We start from the raw sequence: 18141 nt of genomic DNA, 5'->3' as shown, positions 1-18141 counted from the left end.
GAAAGTAAATTCAAAGAGCAGGAATACAAAGTATTGGCAATTTTAACAGAGGAACTGCAAAATTATACACCAAAAGCTGGAAGTTATTACCGAGGGAAATTAAAGAGGATCTAAGCTGGAAAGACGGTCTGTGTTCACAGGTTGGAAAACTCAATGGGGTTAAGATGTTAATTCTCCCCAGACTGGCCAATAAGTGCAATCAGTATTAAAATTTCAGCAGGCTCTTTTGCAAAAATTGGCAACTGACCCTAAAGTTCATACAGAAAACAAACAAACAAAAAAAACCTGGAGTAGTCAAAATGATTTTTTAAATAAGCAAACTGGGCAGACTTACTCTTCCTTTTTTCAAAACGTAAGCTACGGTAACATGACAGGGCCGTCCTGGTACAACCACAGACAACACTGAGTCCAGACAGAAGTCTCGTGTTTCCGGTCAACTGATTTTCAACAAAGATATGAAGGCAATATATTGAGGAAAATCCCCAAAAGATTGTGCTGGGATAGCTGGTTATGGACAAGCAAAATCATGGATTTGGACCACAGATTTACACACACGCTCAAAATGTATCATGGGGCTAAGTGTAAGAAGTAAACTATAAAACACTGAAAAGTGGGGCGCCTGGATGGCTCAGTCGGTTAGGTGTCCGACTTTGGCTCAGGTTCACCGTTCATGAGTTCAAGCCCCACATCGGGCTCTGTGCTGACAGCTTGGAGCCTGCAGCCTGCTTCGGATTCCGTGTCTCCCTCTCTCTCTGCTCTTCCCCCACTTGCACTGTCCCCCTCTCTCTCTCTGCTCCTCCCCTGCTCATACTGTCTCTCAAGAAAAAGTAAACCATTAAAAAAATTTTTTTAATTATAAATAAAAGAGAACAAAAGCTTCATGACCTTACGTTGGACAATTTCTTATATATAACACCAAAGATACGGTCCATAGAAGAATACTTGATAAACTATAGACTTCATGAAAATTTAAAATTTTCATTCCAGAAAAGATCCCATTGATTAAATTAAAAAAGAGGGGCGCCTGGGTGGCTCAGTTGGTTAAGCGTCTGACTTCTATTCAGGTCATGATCTCACGGTTCGTGAGTTCGAGCCCCCGCGTTGGGCTATGTATTTACTTGCGTCACCCTTTGAAAGGAAATTGCAGACAAGTCTTTTATCACATTTCTCCTAAGAATAGGATATTCTCCTATATAATCAAAATTCCATTACCACACCAGAGAAACCCATCATCAATATAATGTTCAATAATACTATGCTTTTTTAAATTTCTCCAGTCATCCCAACATCTTCATGGCTACCCGCCCCCCCTCCCCGCCCCCCGTTGCCAATTCGGATTCCAATCGATGTTCACAAATTACATTAACAATGAAATATCTCTTAAGTGTCCTGTTACCTTCAGTAGACCCTCTGGGGTTTTGGTGGTGTTATTTGACATTTTTGAAGACATCTGGCCAGTTGTACAGATTGTCCAACATTCTGGACTCGTCTAATTGTTCCTGCAGATACAGGTTAAAGGCGTTCGCGAGCACAGTGGGTGGGTGACGTGTTCTACTGGCCACACATCACATCACGTCGGTTGGTTCCATTACTGGTGATGCTAAATTTGATCACTTGGTTAATTTTGACATCCGCCATCATAAAAATACGCTCTCGCCATGTGATCAACAGCCTAAGTTCAGCTGTGGCATGCTTCTTTGAAATCCTGAAACCTTCCCATTGACCAACAAATTACCACCCACTGATGATCTTCGTCTGAGTAAGTTCTTACATTGATACCTGCAATCTAAATCGAAATTCTATCCTTCCATCTACATGTACTAGCTGCTGTTCTGTCACCCCTAACACTCTCCCCTCTTTTTTTTAATCTCCTTGGGGACACTTTTTTGAAAATACGGTGTTTAAATACCCCGTGAAATTGGAACAGACCAACAGAACAGGATCGAGAGCCCGGAACATAACATGAAAAGCATTAATATTTGAAAAGGTCCGTGAATGTGACTATGTTTTAAAAAGCAAAGCAAACACAAACTCTATTCTTCTAAAAACTTCCTTTAAGGCAGTGAAAAAGCAAACAGAGTGGTCGTAGATACTTTCAACACACACAACTGACAAACGGCTTGTATGCCGAATCAAGTACTGACTCCCACAGATCAGTAAGACGATCCAAAAGAAAGACGGGCAAGAAACTTGAACATGCACGTCACATAAATGGATCTCCACCTGGCCGATAAACGTACGAAAAAGCGCTCTCAGCCTCGTTAGCAGTTAAAACCCGTGATGAGGACTACAATCTTTAAAGGTAACGGTGCATCGACTGAAAACTCGCCCGCACCGGTGGTGGATGGTCACACCGGTAACGAGTTTGAGAAGACAGGTTTGTGCTATTTACCAAGCTCGAGGACAGCCTCCACTCCGACCCAACGCGTCCACTCCAGGTGCGCGCCCCGCGGAAGCGCGTGCAGGTACAGCGGCGCGGGGAGGGGGGGGGGGGCCGGGCTCGGCGCACGCCCACCAGCCGCCAGCTGGGGCGACCTCAGGGCACCCCTCGGCCGCGGCGCGCCCGCACAACGGGGCCACGAGAGGAGCTGCAAGTACGCGCAAGGTTGGGGGAGAGTTTCTCAGACGACATCGAACAAAAGGCAGACGCAAAACACTGCCAAGGGCGCCTCATTCACGGGACGTGACAGACAGGCAGTCAGGCCAGCCCGCACTATGGGAGGGGACGCCGACGCAGCGACCGCAGCCTCCTCCGCTCGGCCGCCGCCGGGGCCCACGCGCGACGCCAGGCCCCGCCCACAGCGCGCCACGAGACGCCCGGCCCCCGCGCCGGCCACTTCCGGCCGCGCCGGGCCCCGCCCCCCAGCGAGAGCTGGGCGCGCGCCGGCCTGGCCCGAGTGGAGGCGGGGCTTCCGAAGCCCGACGAATCGCTCGCCCGACGGGAAAGGACGTACGTGTGGACCAGTACTGCGCGGGGGCGGAGACCCCGCCCACAAGCCGACGAGCCAATCGGCCCCGAGCGGCGAGTGGGCCGCCGCGCCTGCGCGACCCAGCGGAGCCGGGCGGCATGGCGGGCGGGGCCCGGGAGGTGCTCACGCTGCAGTTGGGCCACTTTGCGGGCTTCGTGGGAGCGCACTGGTGGAACCAGCAGGTGAGGCCTGCGGGCGCTGCCGCCGCGGGGCCGCTCGGGGTCTCCAGCCGCCCCCGCTGAGGCCAGGCCTTCCCCTGTGCACCCCCAGGATGCTGCGCTGTGCGCCCCGACCGGTGCCAAGGAACCGCCGGGAGAGCTGTGTCCCGACGTCCTATACCGGACCGGCCGGACGCCCCACGGCCAGGAGACGTACACGCCTAGACTCATCCTCATGGATCTCAAGGGTGAGGCGGCGGCCGGGGTCGGCCAGCGCGCAGGAGCCCCCGGGCGTGCGGACCGGAGACAAGCAGCCGCAGGGACCCGGTGGACTGTGTGTGGCACTCTTGTGGGACCCCGCGGTGCTCCCTTGCTACGGCCGCACAGCTCACGCCCAGGCTGGGGATGGAGGAGAATCTGGATTCTCCCAGACGAGGGTTTTACCGGGCTCAAGTGTGTGCACGAAAGCTCGGTGGCAGCAGGCTGGCAGGAAGATTAGCCGGAGGCGGGGAGGAGCGAGGCCTGGACCCGACGCTGCCTGTTCTTTTTTGTACAGGTAGCCTGAGCTCCCTAAAACAAGAAGGTGGACTCTACACGGACAGACAGCTGGATGCAGCAATAGCATGGTACTGGTGACGTTCGCAGTGGGAATGTGCACAGGAAGCTGGACAGCTGCGAGGAACGGTCACTGAAATCCTTCCCCGGTTTTTTTTCACCCCCCAGGCAGGGAAAGCTTACCACACACAGGGAGGAACTCTATCCCCAGATCCCTGGCCTCCAGGACCTTCTGAGTGCAGAGGTGAGGGCCTCTACTGCTAGAGCTAGAGTGGCCTCCACTGGGGCAGAGAAAAAGGATTTTGATCATTTTAAATACCTTGGGATGGCATTTTGGGAAGCAGCACTTTTTTTTTCCTACAGAATGTGACTGTTGGGTGAAGGCAGGCTGTAGACTTGGTCAGAATCCAAGTCAACTTTTGCCTGTAGACTGCCTGGAACTAAATGCAGATTTCTCTCTGCCCCTCCCCCTCCCCAGGGAGTGTTGAGTAGTGATGGGATCTGGAGGGTCAAGTCCATTCCCAATGGCAAAGGTGAGACTTCCACCAGGTACTCCAGGGCAGGGAACCGGGCAGAACAGCAACAGGAAGAACACTTCTTTTCGTTTTTCTTCAGGTCCCCCACCGCTGACCACTGCTGCAGCCCCCAAACCATTCACCCCCACAGAGGACAGCATCAGAGTCTGGTCGGATTTCCTCCGGGTCCATCTACACCCCCGGAGCATCTGTATGATTCAGAAGTACAACCACGATGGGTACGTGGGCCCCAAAGGGTGTGAACCGAGAAACGGGATCCCCACCGATGTTGATGGGGCTCCTGAGGCCACCTTCCCCGCCGTCCCTGCAAACGGGATCTTGCAGGGCTGGGGGGGGGGGGGGGTGAGGGTCGGGGCTCCTGCAAGTCCTGGTTGTGGTCACGTCCGGCAGGGAAGCAGGTCGCCTAGAGGCTTTCGGCCAAGGCGAGAGCATCCTGAAGGAGCCCCGGTGCCTGGAAGACGTGGAGGACAGGCTGCACTTCTACGTGGAGGAGTGTGATCACCTGCAGGTAGCCGTGTGGCCAGGCGGGGCCTAGGCAGGACCTCGGCCTGCCCCGTCTGCCATCACCGTCTCCTTCCAGGGCTTCCAGATCCTGTGTGACCTGCACAACGGCTTCTCTGGACTAGGTGCCAAGGCCGCCGAGTTGCTACGAGACGAGTACTCAGGGCGGGGAATAATAACCTGGGGCCTGCTCCCTGGGCCCTACAGTCGTGGGGTGAGGACACCTTGGGGAAAAGACCTGGGGCATGGAGCGAGACCACCCAGGGAGAAAACTGCGTAACAGTCACTCTCCCTTCCCCCAGGACCCCCTGAAAAACATCTATCGTCTGCTGAACACAGCGTTGGGCCTGGTGCACATGTCCGCCCACAGCTCTCTGGTCTGCCCCTTATCCTTGGGCGGGGGCCTGGGGCTGCGACCGGAGCCACCCGTCGCCTTCCCCCACCTGCACTATGACGTAAGGCTCGAGGTTCCTGTTGGGACTGCAGCCCCCCACCCCAGCCTTTCTCTGCCACCAGCCCTGTTCTCGAACCCTCTGCTTGTACTCACCCGTGACACGGCCCCTTTGGAGCACACTGTCCTTTGTCAAAGCGCCTGGACGTCTCTGCCATTAGGGTTCTGCCTTCACACTCTGCTTTCCAGACCCTGAAGGCTAGGTGCCCTTCTTGGTATCTTCACAGCCCGCCCTGCCTTTCCACTGTGGTGCCATCCTGGCCACAGCCCTGGACACCGTCACTGCTCCGTACCGCCTCCGTTCCTCGCCAGTCTTCATGGCTCACCTGGCAGACATGCTGAACTTCTCTGGGAAGAAGGTACGGAGCGCTGCACAGGTGCCGGTCGCAGTGGAGAGAAAGCCGCTACTTGATCTCTCCCTTCTCTTTAGGTGGCGACCGCAGCGGCCACCATCCCCTTCCCCTTGGCCCCAGGCCAGTCCCTTCCCGACGCTCTGGTGCAGCTGGGAGGGGCTGCCGCGTGGACCCCCCTGTCTGCATGTGGGAGCCCTTCTGGAACGTGCTGCTTCGCCCAGTCCGTGGTGCTGAGGGGTCTGGACAGAGCGTGCCACACCAGGTGAGGGGGCAGGTTCAGGGAGCCTGTCGGACTTCGGACTCCCATCCTGGTCTTGCACACACCTCTGGACATCCTGATGGCATCGCCCCACTCTTCCTTCTTCTGCCCCTCCCCCCCTTAAGAAAAGACCCTCAGCGTCCTGCTTCCGCTGATGGCCTACAAACAGGAAAATCCCTAGTTCCTGGTCCACAGATTAATGGTGGTTTTGGCTCTGTTCTGGCAGCCAGCTGGCCCCGGGGACCCCTCTGCCCTCGCCGCTGCACGCGTGCACCACTGGGGAAGACGTCCTGGCCCAGTATGTACAACAGCAGCAGCCCACAGTCAGGAGGTCAGTGCGATGCCCACTCCCCGCGCCCAGACCTCCTTCAACTTCTCGCTCAACCTCTGCTCTCGCCCCACAGCTCTGCCCACTTGCTGCTGGCTCCCTGCATGGTGGCTCCCCCATACCCCCAGCTCTTCTCCCCAGGCCTCAGCCAGCACGGTTTGGTTGTGGATGGTCCCCCATCTGGGGCAGGTACGTGGGCAGTGAGGGTATGGGAGAGGTTTTACCGTATCCCTTCCTAGATGAAGGTTCTTAACAAAGCCCACAGTTAAACATCCCTTTATTCACTTGGTGGCCCCTGAGGGACGTGGCCTTCCTCTGGAGCACTGGTTTACCGAGGGGACGGCACACAATCCAGTGAGTTCACTCTCCCATCCAGTCTGCGCGGCAGAGCCCAGGGTAGAAAAGCCATTTCAGGCCTCCTTTTGTGTCCCTCCACAGCCGTGGAGAGCATCCCAGTGCTTGGGGCCCTCTGCTCCTCCTCGTCCTTGAACCGGACCCTGGGAGACCTGGCTAGAGAGCTCACCAAGCTCGATGTGCGGCGCTGGGCCAGCTTCCTGGCCGCCGGCGTGGAGCAGGGGGACCTGGACGAGGCCCTGCAGGAGCTGCGCAGCCTGGCCCAGTGCTACCGGAGTGGGGGTGGCCTCGTGGACTAAGGCTTCCCAAGAACAGGAAAGAGCTGGTTTACAATAAAAACTGCTGGGTATAGGAGCTCAATGTTCTGGGACTGGCTACACCAACACAAGCACTTCATACGTCTAGAACCACTGTGGTGGGATCACAGAACAATAAATATGTGCCATCAGACCCGGGCGGGGAGGGGGGCGGGGGGAGAGGGGAGGTAGAAAGGGAGCCAAGCCCACTCCCTCGATGCTGTTCACAAGTTCGTTCAGAAAGACCCAGAAGGACTCGTAAGCTAGCAGAGCCATCCGCCCCCAGTCGGCCTCAGCCCCCGCGCCTCCGGCCCTACAGCCTGAGCTCCGGGGGTGGGGCGCCAGCCAAGCACAAGCACCGCGGGCGGGCGCCAGCAGATGACACCGCCACGCGCCCAGGGTCACGCGTCCAGCTCCTCCTCCGACAGGAGGTCCCCGCGGTCAGACAGCTGGTCTGTGTTGCTGGTGCTGGTCGCGTCCTCCTCCTCCTCAGAACTGGCCTCACAGGCCGTGTGGAAGAGCCGCATGAGTTCCCGGAAACGGTGGGAAACCTAAGGCCAGAGAGGAAGGTTCTGACGTTGACCAAGCAGTACATGCCGATCGAGCAATCCATCTGTTCCCCACAGTGAGGTCGGGAGGCCTGTCCCCTCCCCACACGAGAGGGGACTCCGGTCAAGAGGCTCATCAGCATCTGGCCCCAAATCATACGGCTCCCGAACACGACCTGGAACGTCTGTGGGCTCCTGACGGTCCACCGCCCTCTCTCAAACTAAAACCAGACTCCCTGACGAGTCGGGCCCCTCCTTGGGGCCCACCCGTACAGTCACGCTTGGTGTCCTGTCTCCTGCCTGGCCAACCCAGCCTCTCCTCGCCAGTCCGTGTGCTTGGATCCCCTGGGGCCCGAAGCTCTGGCGGGGCTTTCGCCACTTACCTCGCTCGGGGTCTTGTTTCCTAGCTGCTGGGAGATGACGCTGAAAGTCTGTGGCTGTGCCCCCCGCTCCTGGCACATGGTGAGAATCACGCGGTCAGCTTCCCTGGAACCCACATACCACGGTTAACTCCAGATTAGCCAAATGGACACGTGCACTCATTTTCCGGATACACACGCAGCGGCCCCCCCTCCGCCTACCTGGTCCACAGCACCACCTTCTCCCCGGTGGAGCTGACCTTGCTGTTGTTGGCACAAACAGTAGCTTCTGTGGTCTTCGGCTGCTGCTCTCCCACGGGAGCCTTGCCCTGCACTCCACAGTCCTTAACCAAACCTCCCCTAGGGGCTTGGGAAGAAGTCTCTGAGGTGTCCGTTCCCAACAACGACTCGTGGACGGGGGACATCCTGTGTGCGGTCTTCACCCCAGCTCTGCTCGACAGCAGCCAGCTCCCCGGACTGTCTGAGACCTCAGACAACCGTCTCCTCCCTAAGTCTCTGGTCCTTGAGGAAACGGGACTCAGAAAGGAAGCAGGGTTCTCCTCGGTTCCAGGCCATTTCTCGGTTTCCGAAGCATCCCAGGCGGGAACGGAAGCCTCTGGCTCACCCACTGCCTCCTGGTCCTCCCCCTCATTCCGAAGTCTAGGGGACGCCTCAGGGCAGGGCAGGACCTCACGCTCAGCCTGGTTTCTCCTAACCACGCAGAGCACAACTCCAGGGCTGGAAGAAAGCTGAGGAGTCTCGGGTGAACAGGGCGGTGGGCCCCCCAGGACGAGCTGCTCTGTCAGGGTCACTTCCTGCGTGCTCCCCACTGCTGATCCTGCTTAGGAGGAAAATAAGGACCTAAGAGGATGGATGGGGTCAAGGTGCCCTGGGACGCCCAGTTACCACAGGGCCACACAGGTGGGCTACTGTGATGGAGCCCCAATCTCAAAGAGTGCGGTGGGGCTGGCTGAAGTCACTTAAATGAAGATAAAAGCCCGACTGTCAAGGCCCAGAATGGCAGTCTTCAGGACGCAGATGACCAGGGTCCGGAGGGCAGGGAAGGGAACGCAGTCACGCTGCCTCGCACTCCGAATTCCTCGAGAGGACAGAGGCCACAGCAGAGCAAGTTAAGGCCGGACAGAAGGATCTCCTGTTACTTGTTAGTAAAAGAGGGGGTTCTCCGTCCAAGAAGGACTTGCTCGTCCTGGCTCAGAGACCTTCTTGGTTGAAGCACGTAAGAACATGGAAAAGGGGGGAAAGAGGCGGGGCTGGCAGAACACTCACCTGGAACAGGCAGAGCTCCCCTGCCGGGCGGGCCCTGGGCAGCCTCAACGCTTTCCCGCTCGTCTGGGACTTCCTCCTCCAGCAGGTCCTTGCCCTGCCCGGCCTCCTTAGCACCAGGCACAGGGCTGGCCTCGCGGTGGGGGCTGCCGCCCGCCGACTCATGGGGCTCCTTGCTCTTGTAGGATCTGCCGTCACAGACCTGCAGGAACAGCCTCCTTGGTCAGGGGTCTCCTGACTGCCTTTTTCTCTGGCGACCAAGCCCTGCCCCCACGTCCGGCAAGTACACCTGCTCCACCAACTTTAAACGACCCAGAAGGTGTCTGGTTCTGCCCGCTGTTCTCCGAGCAAGGACTGTATCTTTGCTGCCAACCAACCCTACTCTAGAGACCCGGCATTACTTCAAGGGTCTGTTTTCTTGACACAAGTTTATCTCATTAAAAACAAGCAAGCAAGCGAGCTGAGAAATACTTGAAGCAGTTCATTGTTATCCAATTCCAAAAGCTTTACCCACAGGACTTTTTTTTTAAGGTGTATTTATTTTTGAGAGAGAGGAGAGTGCGTGCACGTGAGCATGCAGGAGAGGGACAGAGAGGAGACAGAGGGTCTGAAGCAGGTTCCAGGCTCTGCAGTGACAACAGAGAGCCCGATGCGGGGCTCGAACTCACAAACCATGAGATTGTGACCTGAGCTGAAGTCAGACACTTAACCGACTGAGCCACCCAGGTGCCCCATCCACAGGATTGTCTTTAAAAAGCAAATCCAGGGGCGCCTGGGTGGCGCAGTCAGTTGAGCGTCCGACTTCAGCCAGGTCACGATCTCGCGGTCCGTGAGTTCGAGCCCCGCATCAGGCTCTGTGCTGACAGCTCAGAGCCTGGAGCCTGCTTCCGACTCTGTGTCTCCCTCTCTCTCTGCCCCTCCCCCGTTCATGCTCTGCCTCTCTCTGTCCCAAAAATAAATAAACGTTGAAAAAAAATTAAAAAAAAAAAAAAAAGCAAATCCATTGCACACGTGTAAAAGATTCTATTTTGACTCAAATAGCGCGTGCACCGCCTATCGCGTGGGTGCCGTCCTTGCAGGAGCTCAAGGCGGTACCCCGTGCGGGAGCGGACCTCACCCCGAACAGGGAGGCAGTGCGGACGCCCGCCCCTCGGTGCGGCCCGGCCCGGCTCACCCTGCTGCTGCAGCGGCTACACCCTCTTCTCTTGCTTTTCTTCAGCTTGGGATCGGGGCCTCCTTCGTGGCAGGAGCAGGCACAGTCCCGGGCGCCATCCGGCCACTCGGCCTCCTAGGAGATACCGGGCTTGGTTAGCCGCCCGGCACGTCCGGGACCGAGAGAAAGCGGAGTCGTGAGGCCTCAGAACAGGTCGCCCCAGTACCCACACCGGCCTCCTCTTTCATGAGCCCCCAACTCTCCAATCGGCCCAGGAACTCTCAATCCCAGCCTGTTCTAAATCCCCGAAACCACCCTTAAATGACCCAAAGATGGACCTCTCCCAGTTGCCCAGATGTTTCAAGAAACACGTAAGTCACATACAATCTGAGGCAAAGTCCCAGGAACGGCCGTCACAGGGCGTGACCTGACTCGACCACCTTCGCTCCTGCCTCCCCGTGCCTTGAGCTCTGCCCCCTCCCAGCCCCATTGAGGGGGGCTTTCTTTGTGCTTTTGGAGGCCCCCACACGACACTCTGTGTTCAGTAATTTCGGATGCAAGTGATCCCAACCGACAACAAGGAAACTGAAACCGAGAGAGGTGAAGTAAGCTGCCCAAGGTCATCCAGCTAAGAAGCCGTTTTCCGCAAGGGAGAGTAAAAGACATTCAGGAAAACGGACTCCTTGGAGAGCAGCAGAGGGCAGGGAGTCTGTGCAGACCTATTGGCACCCCAGCACAGCCACTTATGGACACGAGGCCCTGGCGACGGCCTCGCCATGAACGTCCGTTTCTGCCTCTGTGAGATGAAACGAGAGCAGTCTCTTGGGGGGACTGCCACGGGGCTCACCGAGAGAATGACCAGAGACGTGCCTCCAGGAGCCACGTGCACTTTGTCACCAGTGCTGCTAAAGTGGGGGCTCGCTTCTGTATCTTCGTACCAACAGAAAGGAAGAAGACAAGACCCAAGAGAAATAGCTCCGAGCAAGAGAGAAGAGGGGGGAGACCTCCTCCTAATGGGGTGGCCGGTGGGGTGCTCTCCAGCATCCGCGCTCCTCCCGCCAGGGGCTCCACGGCCTGACCTCAGGCTCCTGCAGCACGCATGGCACACTCGGCCAGAGAAGTGCTCACGAAACTCAAGGCCCGATTCACGACTGACAGATCACGCCCAACAACCCGGATACCTTATCGTGATTTTGGACCCCGATCTCTTTTCTTCTTTTGCTTTTTGAGGCCGTGGGCATCTTGGGGGGCTCCTCCTCCTCTTCCACATCAGGCAGGGCCACTTCTTCAAAGCCGTCAAACTGGGGGACGAGTGGGTGCTGCTCAGCGCAGCCCCTGGGCAGGCTCCCCACGCTCCCACGGCCATCCCGCTTCCCAAAGCCCCGCAGCCCCTGGCCCCGCACCTCGTACTCCTTCTCCTCTGTCCAGTTGATCTCTTCAAAGTCGCCCAGCCGGCTGGCCGCTGGGCGCAGGTGATCAAAGAAGACGGAGAACTCATCTTGCAGGTGGTCGTGGCCCTTGAGGAGCTGCCACATCTGTGTCTTGAGCTGAGAGGGTGTCAAGGGACAGACACGTCCCCCAGGCTTCTCCAGGTGGCCATCCCACACCAGACCCACATACTCCCAAGGCCCACTTCCCTGGTGCCCTGAGGGACACACAGAAGCCTCTCTTTGAAGGCTAAGGGTTCTTCACTCACCCCTCCCTGCTCGCGAGCCTACGCTGGAAGGGTGCTAACAGTACATGCGACCCCCAATGACGACACTAACGATACGTGTGACCCCCAGCTCAGGCAGCATCACCTGCTCCCTGCACCTCCCTCCCAGGGCACTGAGGGCACCTTGAGGCAGTCAGGCTCAGGTTTCAAGGGACAAGCCCCCCCTATTCCAGGACCTTAGGCTTTAGAAAAGCCTACAAAGTCCTCCCCTTCTACGCCCCTCCAGACGTCCACAGTCCCGGCAGCCAGAGAACACGGCCCGGTCAGGGGACGGTGGGAGGCGCAGGTGCGCAGGGGGAGGAAGCAGGACGGGCAAGGGTACCTCGCTGATCTCCTGGGGCAGGCAGTCCGCGCAGCTCTGCAGGACCTTGATGATCTTCTGGTGGTGCGAGGGGTTCTCTGCAAAGCAGATCTCCAGCTGCCGGAGAAACTTGCGGCTCTTCTCAAAAGCCTGCTGCTCCTCAAACTACCACAGGGGAAAGAAGGCGAGAGAGTCCCCTGCGCGGCTGAGCAAGACCAGAGTGCTCTGAGCAGAAGACAGGAAATGCGGGCCGGGGACTGAGGTTGACGGGGCTCCTTTGCAACCGCGAGACGGACTTTAAGACCTGGAGTCCAGGGCGCCCGGGTGGCTCCGTGGGTTGAGCGTCTGACTTCAGCTCATGATCTCACGGTTGGTGAGTTCGAGCCCCATATCGGGCTGTGATGACAGCATGGAACCTGCTTCGGATCCTGTATTACCCCTCCCCGCCCCACCCCCCACCGCCACCTCTCTCTGCCCCTCCCCTGCTCATTGTCTCTCAAAAATAAACATTAAAAAAAAAAAAAAAGAATATGCTAAAAGAGCCAGGCGTCCACCCGAGGGTTGCAACGTCAGCCAGCCCACGACACCGGGGACGTGAACAGGCCCAAGAGAAGCGCACGTCGGGGTGCTGCGGTTTCACGGACTGTGAAGTCACACACTCAAGGCCCTGTGTGTGGCACCACACGGTTTACAAAGCTCTGCACACGAGTGCTCGTCTAAGCCTCATAACCACAGGGGAAGAGCGGATGGCAGGGTGTGCGATCACCCCGTTCCCGGGGCACCCGGGTGGCTGTCGGTTGAGCAGCCGACTTCAGCCCGGGTCATGATCTCACGGTTCGTGAGTTCGAGCCCCACATAGGGCTGGCTCTCTGCTGTCGACACAGAGCCTGCCTTGGATCCTCTCTCCCTCTCTCTGCCCCTCCCCCACTTGTTCTCTGTCTCTCCCTCTCTCAAAAGAATAGACCTAAAAAACAAAAATCACCCCACTCCCATGTGACTGCCTCAAGACCATCAGAACCATCTCGTTGCACCACTCATTCCGGTGTCTCTCAACCATGACAAGACATCCAGAACTACCGGGATATTCCCTCGTGGTTACACATTTCTCTCCAAAACTTCAAACGTCACCTTCCGTGCCGGCCATCCCACACCACCGTGCACGTGATACAACTGTGGTCCCCTGCCCCATTCCACCGACAGCCCTCACTCCTCCCTCCCGACGTGTTCTTCGGTGAGGCCTTGTCACCAGGAAGCGCTATGCACATTTACTATTTCTGTCGGCTTTCTGGTCCTCAAACCTACTTACTATATGCATTTCACCGTTTATCACCTGACTCTCCCGGGAGAGCGGAAGCTCCACGCGGGCAAGGATGTCACCCTTTTGTAATGGCCGTACTCTCGGCACCTAGAGCTCTGCCCAACATGTACTAGGCACTCGGTTAAGTGTTTGTTGAACGAACACCTGTTTTACCACGGTGAGGCGCAGAGGGCACATGATTTACCTGAGGCCCGTGACGGCAAGCAAAGGTACGACCCCACACGGCACACATAAAGAGATGGGGAGACGAGGGGCCGGGAAGATCACCTCTTGAAAAGAAGAGGGCTCTGTGGGCCATGCCAGGGTCATCTGACCAGGGGCCATCGGGGGACGGGCACAGTGTCCGTAAACCTCGCTCGGCCCCACTGTCACCGGACCCAGCAACCCCATCCACTTACTAATCCACAGGCCAGAGCCTGCTCGGGCAACAGGAAAGCAGCAAAGTCCTTGAGCAGCTGAGGCCAGTCCTGGAGCAGGATCTGCAGGCTTCTGTAGAGATCCACAGCGGTCTGCCGCTGAGGACTTGACTCGAACTCATAGATAACCTGAAGGAAGTCCTCGTACTTGCCAGGGGCGTGCCGCAGGGCTTCTCGCACCTGCGCAGGAGACGTGCCACCATCAGTGCTCTGTCCGCGGGCCCCAACACGAAACAGCAGCACGGACCGAGGAGCAGGGGCCCCGCTAGAGAGCTCCGAGACCCGCCCTGCACAGGCCGCTCCTGACAGATCCCCAGATCTGTTCGTGGCGGACACTGCGCCACGAGCGAGGCACAGCTCTCTTCCGGTGGCGGGCGTCCACAAACCACAGCCCTGCCCACAAGACCAGCAAGTTTCTCTAGCTCACAGTCCTACCCTGTCCCGGACTTCAGCTCCCCGCTGAAATAGAGAAGGAGCGCCCTGTGCACAGCATCAACTGAGGGTAAATAATACAGGAGTCAGGAAGGTGAGGCAGGACTGTCACTGCGAGCACACCCCCTTGCTGGGGGGGGCGGGGGGGCGGGACCAAGAGAATGAGACTGTGGCACAAGACAGGAACAGGCTGGCTCATGTCTCTGGAGACCAAGGTGCTTCCCTGAGGTCCACCCTCGGGCCGATGCACAATAGGTCTTTCTTCTCAAGCTGCGAGCCCGGGAAAGGCCTTTATTAGCCAACCCGTGAAGTCCCCCTCACGATGATGGTGGGATCACCTTTCCCAGCTGTCTGAACAACAGAGGGGTGATGCTCAGGGACTACGACAAGCCACGTGTCACTGAGCCCTGTGCCTCGCGGCCCCTCACACAGATCCCTGGAAGAAGCAGCCGAGCTCGGAGGGACGGTAACAGGAAGCGGCATCTGCCTACCCTGGTCAGGTAAGCCTGGGCGAAGGCCAAGTCCTTCTGCTCCCTGAGTGGGTCCCGCTCCAGGATGTCCTCATCGTACAGCAGCAGGAGCTTGGAGGTGTCCTTGCTGGCCCGGGCCCGGCCTCCCCGCCGGCCGCGAGCCCGCTGGCTGCTCCGGCCCTTCCCGGCAGCCCTGCCACCCTCTCCTGGAGAAGACACCAAGCCCACGGTTGCTCCAACCCCACCGCGCCACCCTTCCGCCCCGGCTCCTCAGGAGACCCCCCCCCCGCTCCGGGTCTGGGAGGGCCTCGGGAGAAGAGCTGGTGGGAAAGTGGTGGGAAGGCAAGACTGGCAGGTGAGCCCTGTGCGGGCCGCACAGCCGTGCTCTCTGGGACACTCAGGGCACCTCCGCTACTGTGCACTGAGAAAGGGAGTCCTGAGAGCGAGCACAGTCCTACGCTGGGCTCTCGGAGGACTACGTGTTGCTGAGGAACGGCAGTGTCTTCTGAAATAAACGTAGCTCTCAGCCTCACACGTGACAGATGGATTGAGCGCCACCGAAAACCCGGGATGAACCCGGTAACAAATCTAACAGCTGGTTCAAATCAGCACAGGCACCGACCGGGCAAACGTGTCTGGGGAGGGCGGAGGGCAGGGGAGGTCCAGAGGATTTCCTTGGAAAACTCACACCTGGTTTCTAGACTGTTCTGCACGCCCGGCAGAAAGGAGGCCAGCTGGGCCCCGCACACGCCCGCACGCACACTCACCTGGCGGGGCGCTGCCGGCCTCCGCCTCCGGAGCTGTCCTGGGCGAGGCAAAGGTGGCCGGCGGCTTCTCAGCAGGGTCTCCGGCGGCCTCGTCTGTCATCTCATCCTCCTTCTGCAGGCTTTCCATCCCTTCTGCCTCTTCTTCCTCCTCCTCCTCGGGCTCAGAGTTCTCTTCCTGGGAGTTCTCCTCCTCGGACTCGCCCTCCTGGCCCGCGCGCCTCTCAGAAGCCAGCCAGGTCAGCTTCTCCATCGTCTCCTGCGACCCCCCCGAGAGCATCCCCAGGGCTGGCATCGGCTCGCCAGGAGCCACCGGCACAACCCCCCAGCACAGACACCGGAGCACGGTTGCCTGGGCACAGCCTCCGGGGTCCAACGTGGAGTCGGCACCCAGGGAGAGCTACGCTTGCAGCCTGGTGGCAAGGGACAGTGGGAAGAAGATGCGTTTTGAAAGGCCACCCTCTACCCTGAATACGGCTCTCCTTTGCCAGGGTCCACGCTCAGGACCTACACACGTAGGCGTTCAAACCGTGCACAGGTGATTCGATCTAACAGTTAAGGGACCCTGTGCCAAGCGAAACTCGTAAGTACAAGTTCACCCTTTTCCTCCCCTCGCCTCCACCCCCACAGCGTGTCTTGCAACGTTTTCAAGAGTCAAACTGAAGGCAGGACTATCTAGAGGCAGCAAGCAAGCAGGTGGCCTATCCGTAAATCAGGCAGATGGCTGAGACCACAGGACACATGAGAACATTCCCTGGCTCTCACCTGGAGCTCCGGGACAGACAGCACAGACTCCTCCGAGGCCGATGACATCTCGTCCTCCTCATCTTGGGTGAGGTCATCAAAGTCCTCCTCCTCCTCCTCCTCCGGCCCATCCTTTTCCGCCCCAGCTTCCGGCCCAGCCGGGGTCCCGGCCGCCTGGCAGTCAGCGCTAGTGAAGCCCTCAGACTTCCCAGGGGGGCTGCTGCGCGCCGCGTCGGGGTCGGCACAGGAGGAAGCGGTCCTCGGAGAGCCTTTGCTCACGGCTCCCGAGTGTCCCTCGTCCCGAGGCTCCCGAGAGGCTGAAGAGGTTCTCGCTGGCTGACTTCCCTCCTCCTCCTCCTGCTGTAAGACGGGCGGCCTCCTTGGCTCCTCCCCTGGGAAGCCAGCGTCCAATCCCACAGAACACCCTGCCCTGCTGTCCTCACAGGCGTCCTCCCCGGGGTCTTTGGGCTCCATCTTGACGACGTCCTCCAAGTCCCGGGGGGGTGTGCTCAGAGACTCTCGGGAGCCCAGGGGCGGCTCCAGACCTTGCCCCCCATCCTCTGCTTTCACAAGAGTCCAGCCACAGGCGCTGTTCTCCGACAGCTCTTCCTGGCACACACGGTCTGCTGCTGGTGGCCCTGGGCTGTGCTCCTCTTTGGGGAAGACAGGGGCACAGAGAGGGGACAGTTCCTGGGGTTCTAATTTGGGTTCTAGGCCTTGAAAGGCATTTTTCCCTTCAGCCAAAGGACAACTGATGTCCACACTCACTGGGGCCTTATCTTCAGGGGCGGGCGGGACAGGAAGACTCACAGAGTTGCCGGAGACAATCAGGGGTGGGAGAGAGGAGGCCACAAGGGGCTGACTCAGTGGGCAGGGGAAGGAAGTGGGGTTCACCAGGAGGGTGGTGATGGGAATGGCCTGTGGACTCTGGGCCACAGCCGCACTGACAGGCTGGATCACGTTGCAGCCACTGCCAAGGCTCACCACCTTGACCGTGGCAGCAGGCACAGTGAAGATAACAGGTACGGGGTGGATGAGGGAGGCTGGCTCCAGACACAGAGAGGCCTTGGCCCCCTTTCTCTTTGAGGCTCTCGGCCTCGCACACGGCTTTCGAAACTTAGATGGGGCAAGCGAGGGCAGCATCACCTTGGGCACAGGGGCAGAGGGGAGCGCAGTCTGGGGCTCAGACAGGGAGAAGCCGGTCCTGGCCTCAGGGGTCGTGGAAGGCAGTGCCGTCGGAGACTCAAAACTGTCCCCGCCAGGGGCCCCCGGCGGAGGGACACCTGGCACCGTCTGCACTACGGCAGCTGGCTGGATCACGTGAGGAATTCGGACCACCATTTTGCTTGGAGGGGCTTCTGGCGGAGTGGACCTCGCCGGTGTTTTCCCGGGGGTGGAGCCAGGCTGGAGAGAGGGGCTGGGTCTGATTAGGAGGGGCTTCAGGACTGACGGCCGCTTCTGTCTCCAGGCCTTCCTGGAAAAACAGTTGGCAACTGGCTTCAGTTTCAGGACCACACCCTTGGGCAACAGCAGTGGGTACGGAGTTTCACTCCCCAGTTCCGAGCTGCCTGTCCCCAGGCCTGGCTCTGAGCTGACCTCAGCGGCTCCCGTCACACCTCCTACCCCTCTGGCGCCGTCAGCTCTGCGCCACAGCTCCTCCTGGATGGACGGCAGGCTGGCCTATTGAGAACAAGAACACACGGATCCAGCACATGTCAGACTCTGGCAAAAAGAACAGGGCTTCCTGGATTTGAGGGGCCTTTCCCGGACAGTCTCGAGAAATCTTTCTAAGGTTTCTCCTGCAGGACACGAAATTTCTACAAAGACTACATTCCAATCACAGCCTCTAGAAATGCATTTGACCCACCACTTATCGAA

At 58.5% G+C, this 18141-nt stretch overlaps 2 protein-coding genes across 13 annotated transcripts in view; one reads left to right on the top strand and one right to left on the bottom strand.

Annotated features, from left to right (window-relative positions):
* Positions 1-2990: 2990 nt before the first annotated feature.
* On the top strand, positions 2991-6818 carry MSTO1 (misato mitochondrial distribution and morphology regulator 1). Its single transcript, XM_023247675.2, has 14 exons — positions 2991-3151; positions 3240-3375; positions 3684-3753; positions 3851-3926; positions 4161-4215; positions 4298-4436; positions 4609-4726; positions 4799-4933; positions 5022-5174; positions 5398-5529; positions 5601-5785; positions 6009-6113; positions 6187-6299; positions 6549-6818. The coding sequence occupies exons 1-14, from the start codon at positions 3068-3070 to the stop codon at positions 6761-6763; spliced, it is 1716 nt and encodes a 571-aa protein (XP_023103443.1). The 5' UTR covers positions 2991-3067; the 3' UTR covers positions 6764-6818.
* The window catches only part of LOC101087446 (GON-4-like protein), a 74382-nt gene continuing 62611 nt past the window's right edge, over positions 6371-18141 (bottom strand). For 9 of the 12 annotated variants that reach the window (XM_045048748.1, XM_045048747.1, XM_045048745.1 and 6 more), the window contains 12 exons: positions 16285-17943; positions 15523-15778; positions 14777-14961; positions 13836-14033; positions 12141-12284; positions 11508-11651; positions 11286-11405; positions 10126-10239; positions 8955-9153; positions 7890-8508; positions 7692-7794; positions 6371-7311 (listed from right to left, as the gene is read on the bottom strand). In XM_045048748.1, the coding sequence (XP_044904683.1) occupies positions 7162-7311; positions 7692-7794; positions 7890-8508; positions 8955-9153; positions 10126-10239; positions 11286-11405; positions 11508-11651; positions 12141-12284; positions 13836-14033; positions 14777-14961; positions 15523-15778; positions 16285-17943 (3891 nt within the window). In that variant the 3' untranslated portion in view covers positions 6371-7161. Of the gene's footprint in view, positions 7312-7691; positions 7795-7889; positions 8767-8954; positions 9154-10125; positions 10240-11285; positions 11406-11507; positions 11652-12140; positions 12285-13835; positions 14034-14776; positions 14962-15522; positions 15779-16284; positions 17944-18141 lie in introns of those variants that run through there. The other 3 variants (XM_045048742.1, XM_011291184.4, XM_045048749.1) reach the window with 2 other exon arrangements.

Source organism: Felis catus, chromosome F1 (genome assembly GCF_018350175.1).
Source record: "Felis catus isolate Fca126 chromosome F1, F.catus_Fca126_mat1.0, whole genome shotgun sequence".
Lineage (NCBI taxonomy): Eukaryota > Metazoa > Chordata > Mammalia > Carnivora > Felidae > Felis > Felis catus.
The sequence above is the reverse complement of the archived record's forward strand: the minus strand, read 5'-3'. Positions and strand labels throughout refer to the sequence as shown.

Excerpts from the sequence above, each read along its gene's own strand:
- MSTO1 (XM_023247675.2), top strand. The coding sequence starts at position 3,068 with ATGGCGGGCGGGGCCCGGGAGGTGCTCACGCTGCAGTTGGGCCACTTT. Across the intron at positions 4,216-4,297 it reads GTCCATTCCCAATGGCAAAG|GTCCCCCACCGCTGACCACT; the intron begins GTGAGACTTCCA and ends GTTTTTCTTCAG. Across the intron at positions 5,175-5,397 it reads TCCCCCACCTGCACTATGAC|CCCGCCCTGCCTTTCCACTG; the intron begins GTAAGGCTCGAG and ends GTATCTTCACAG.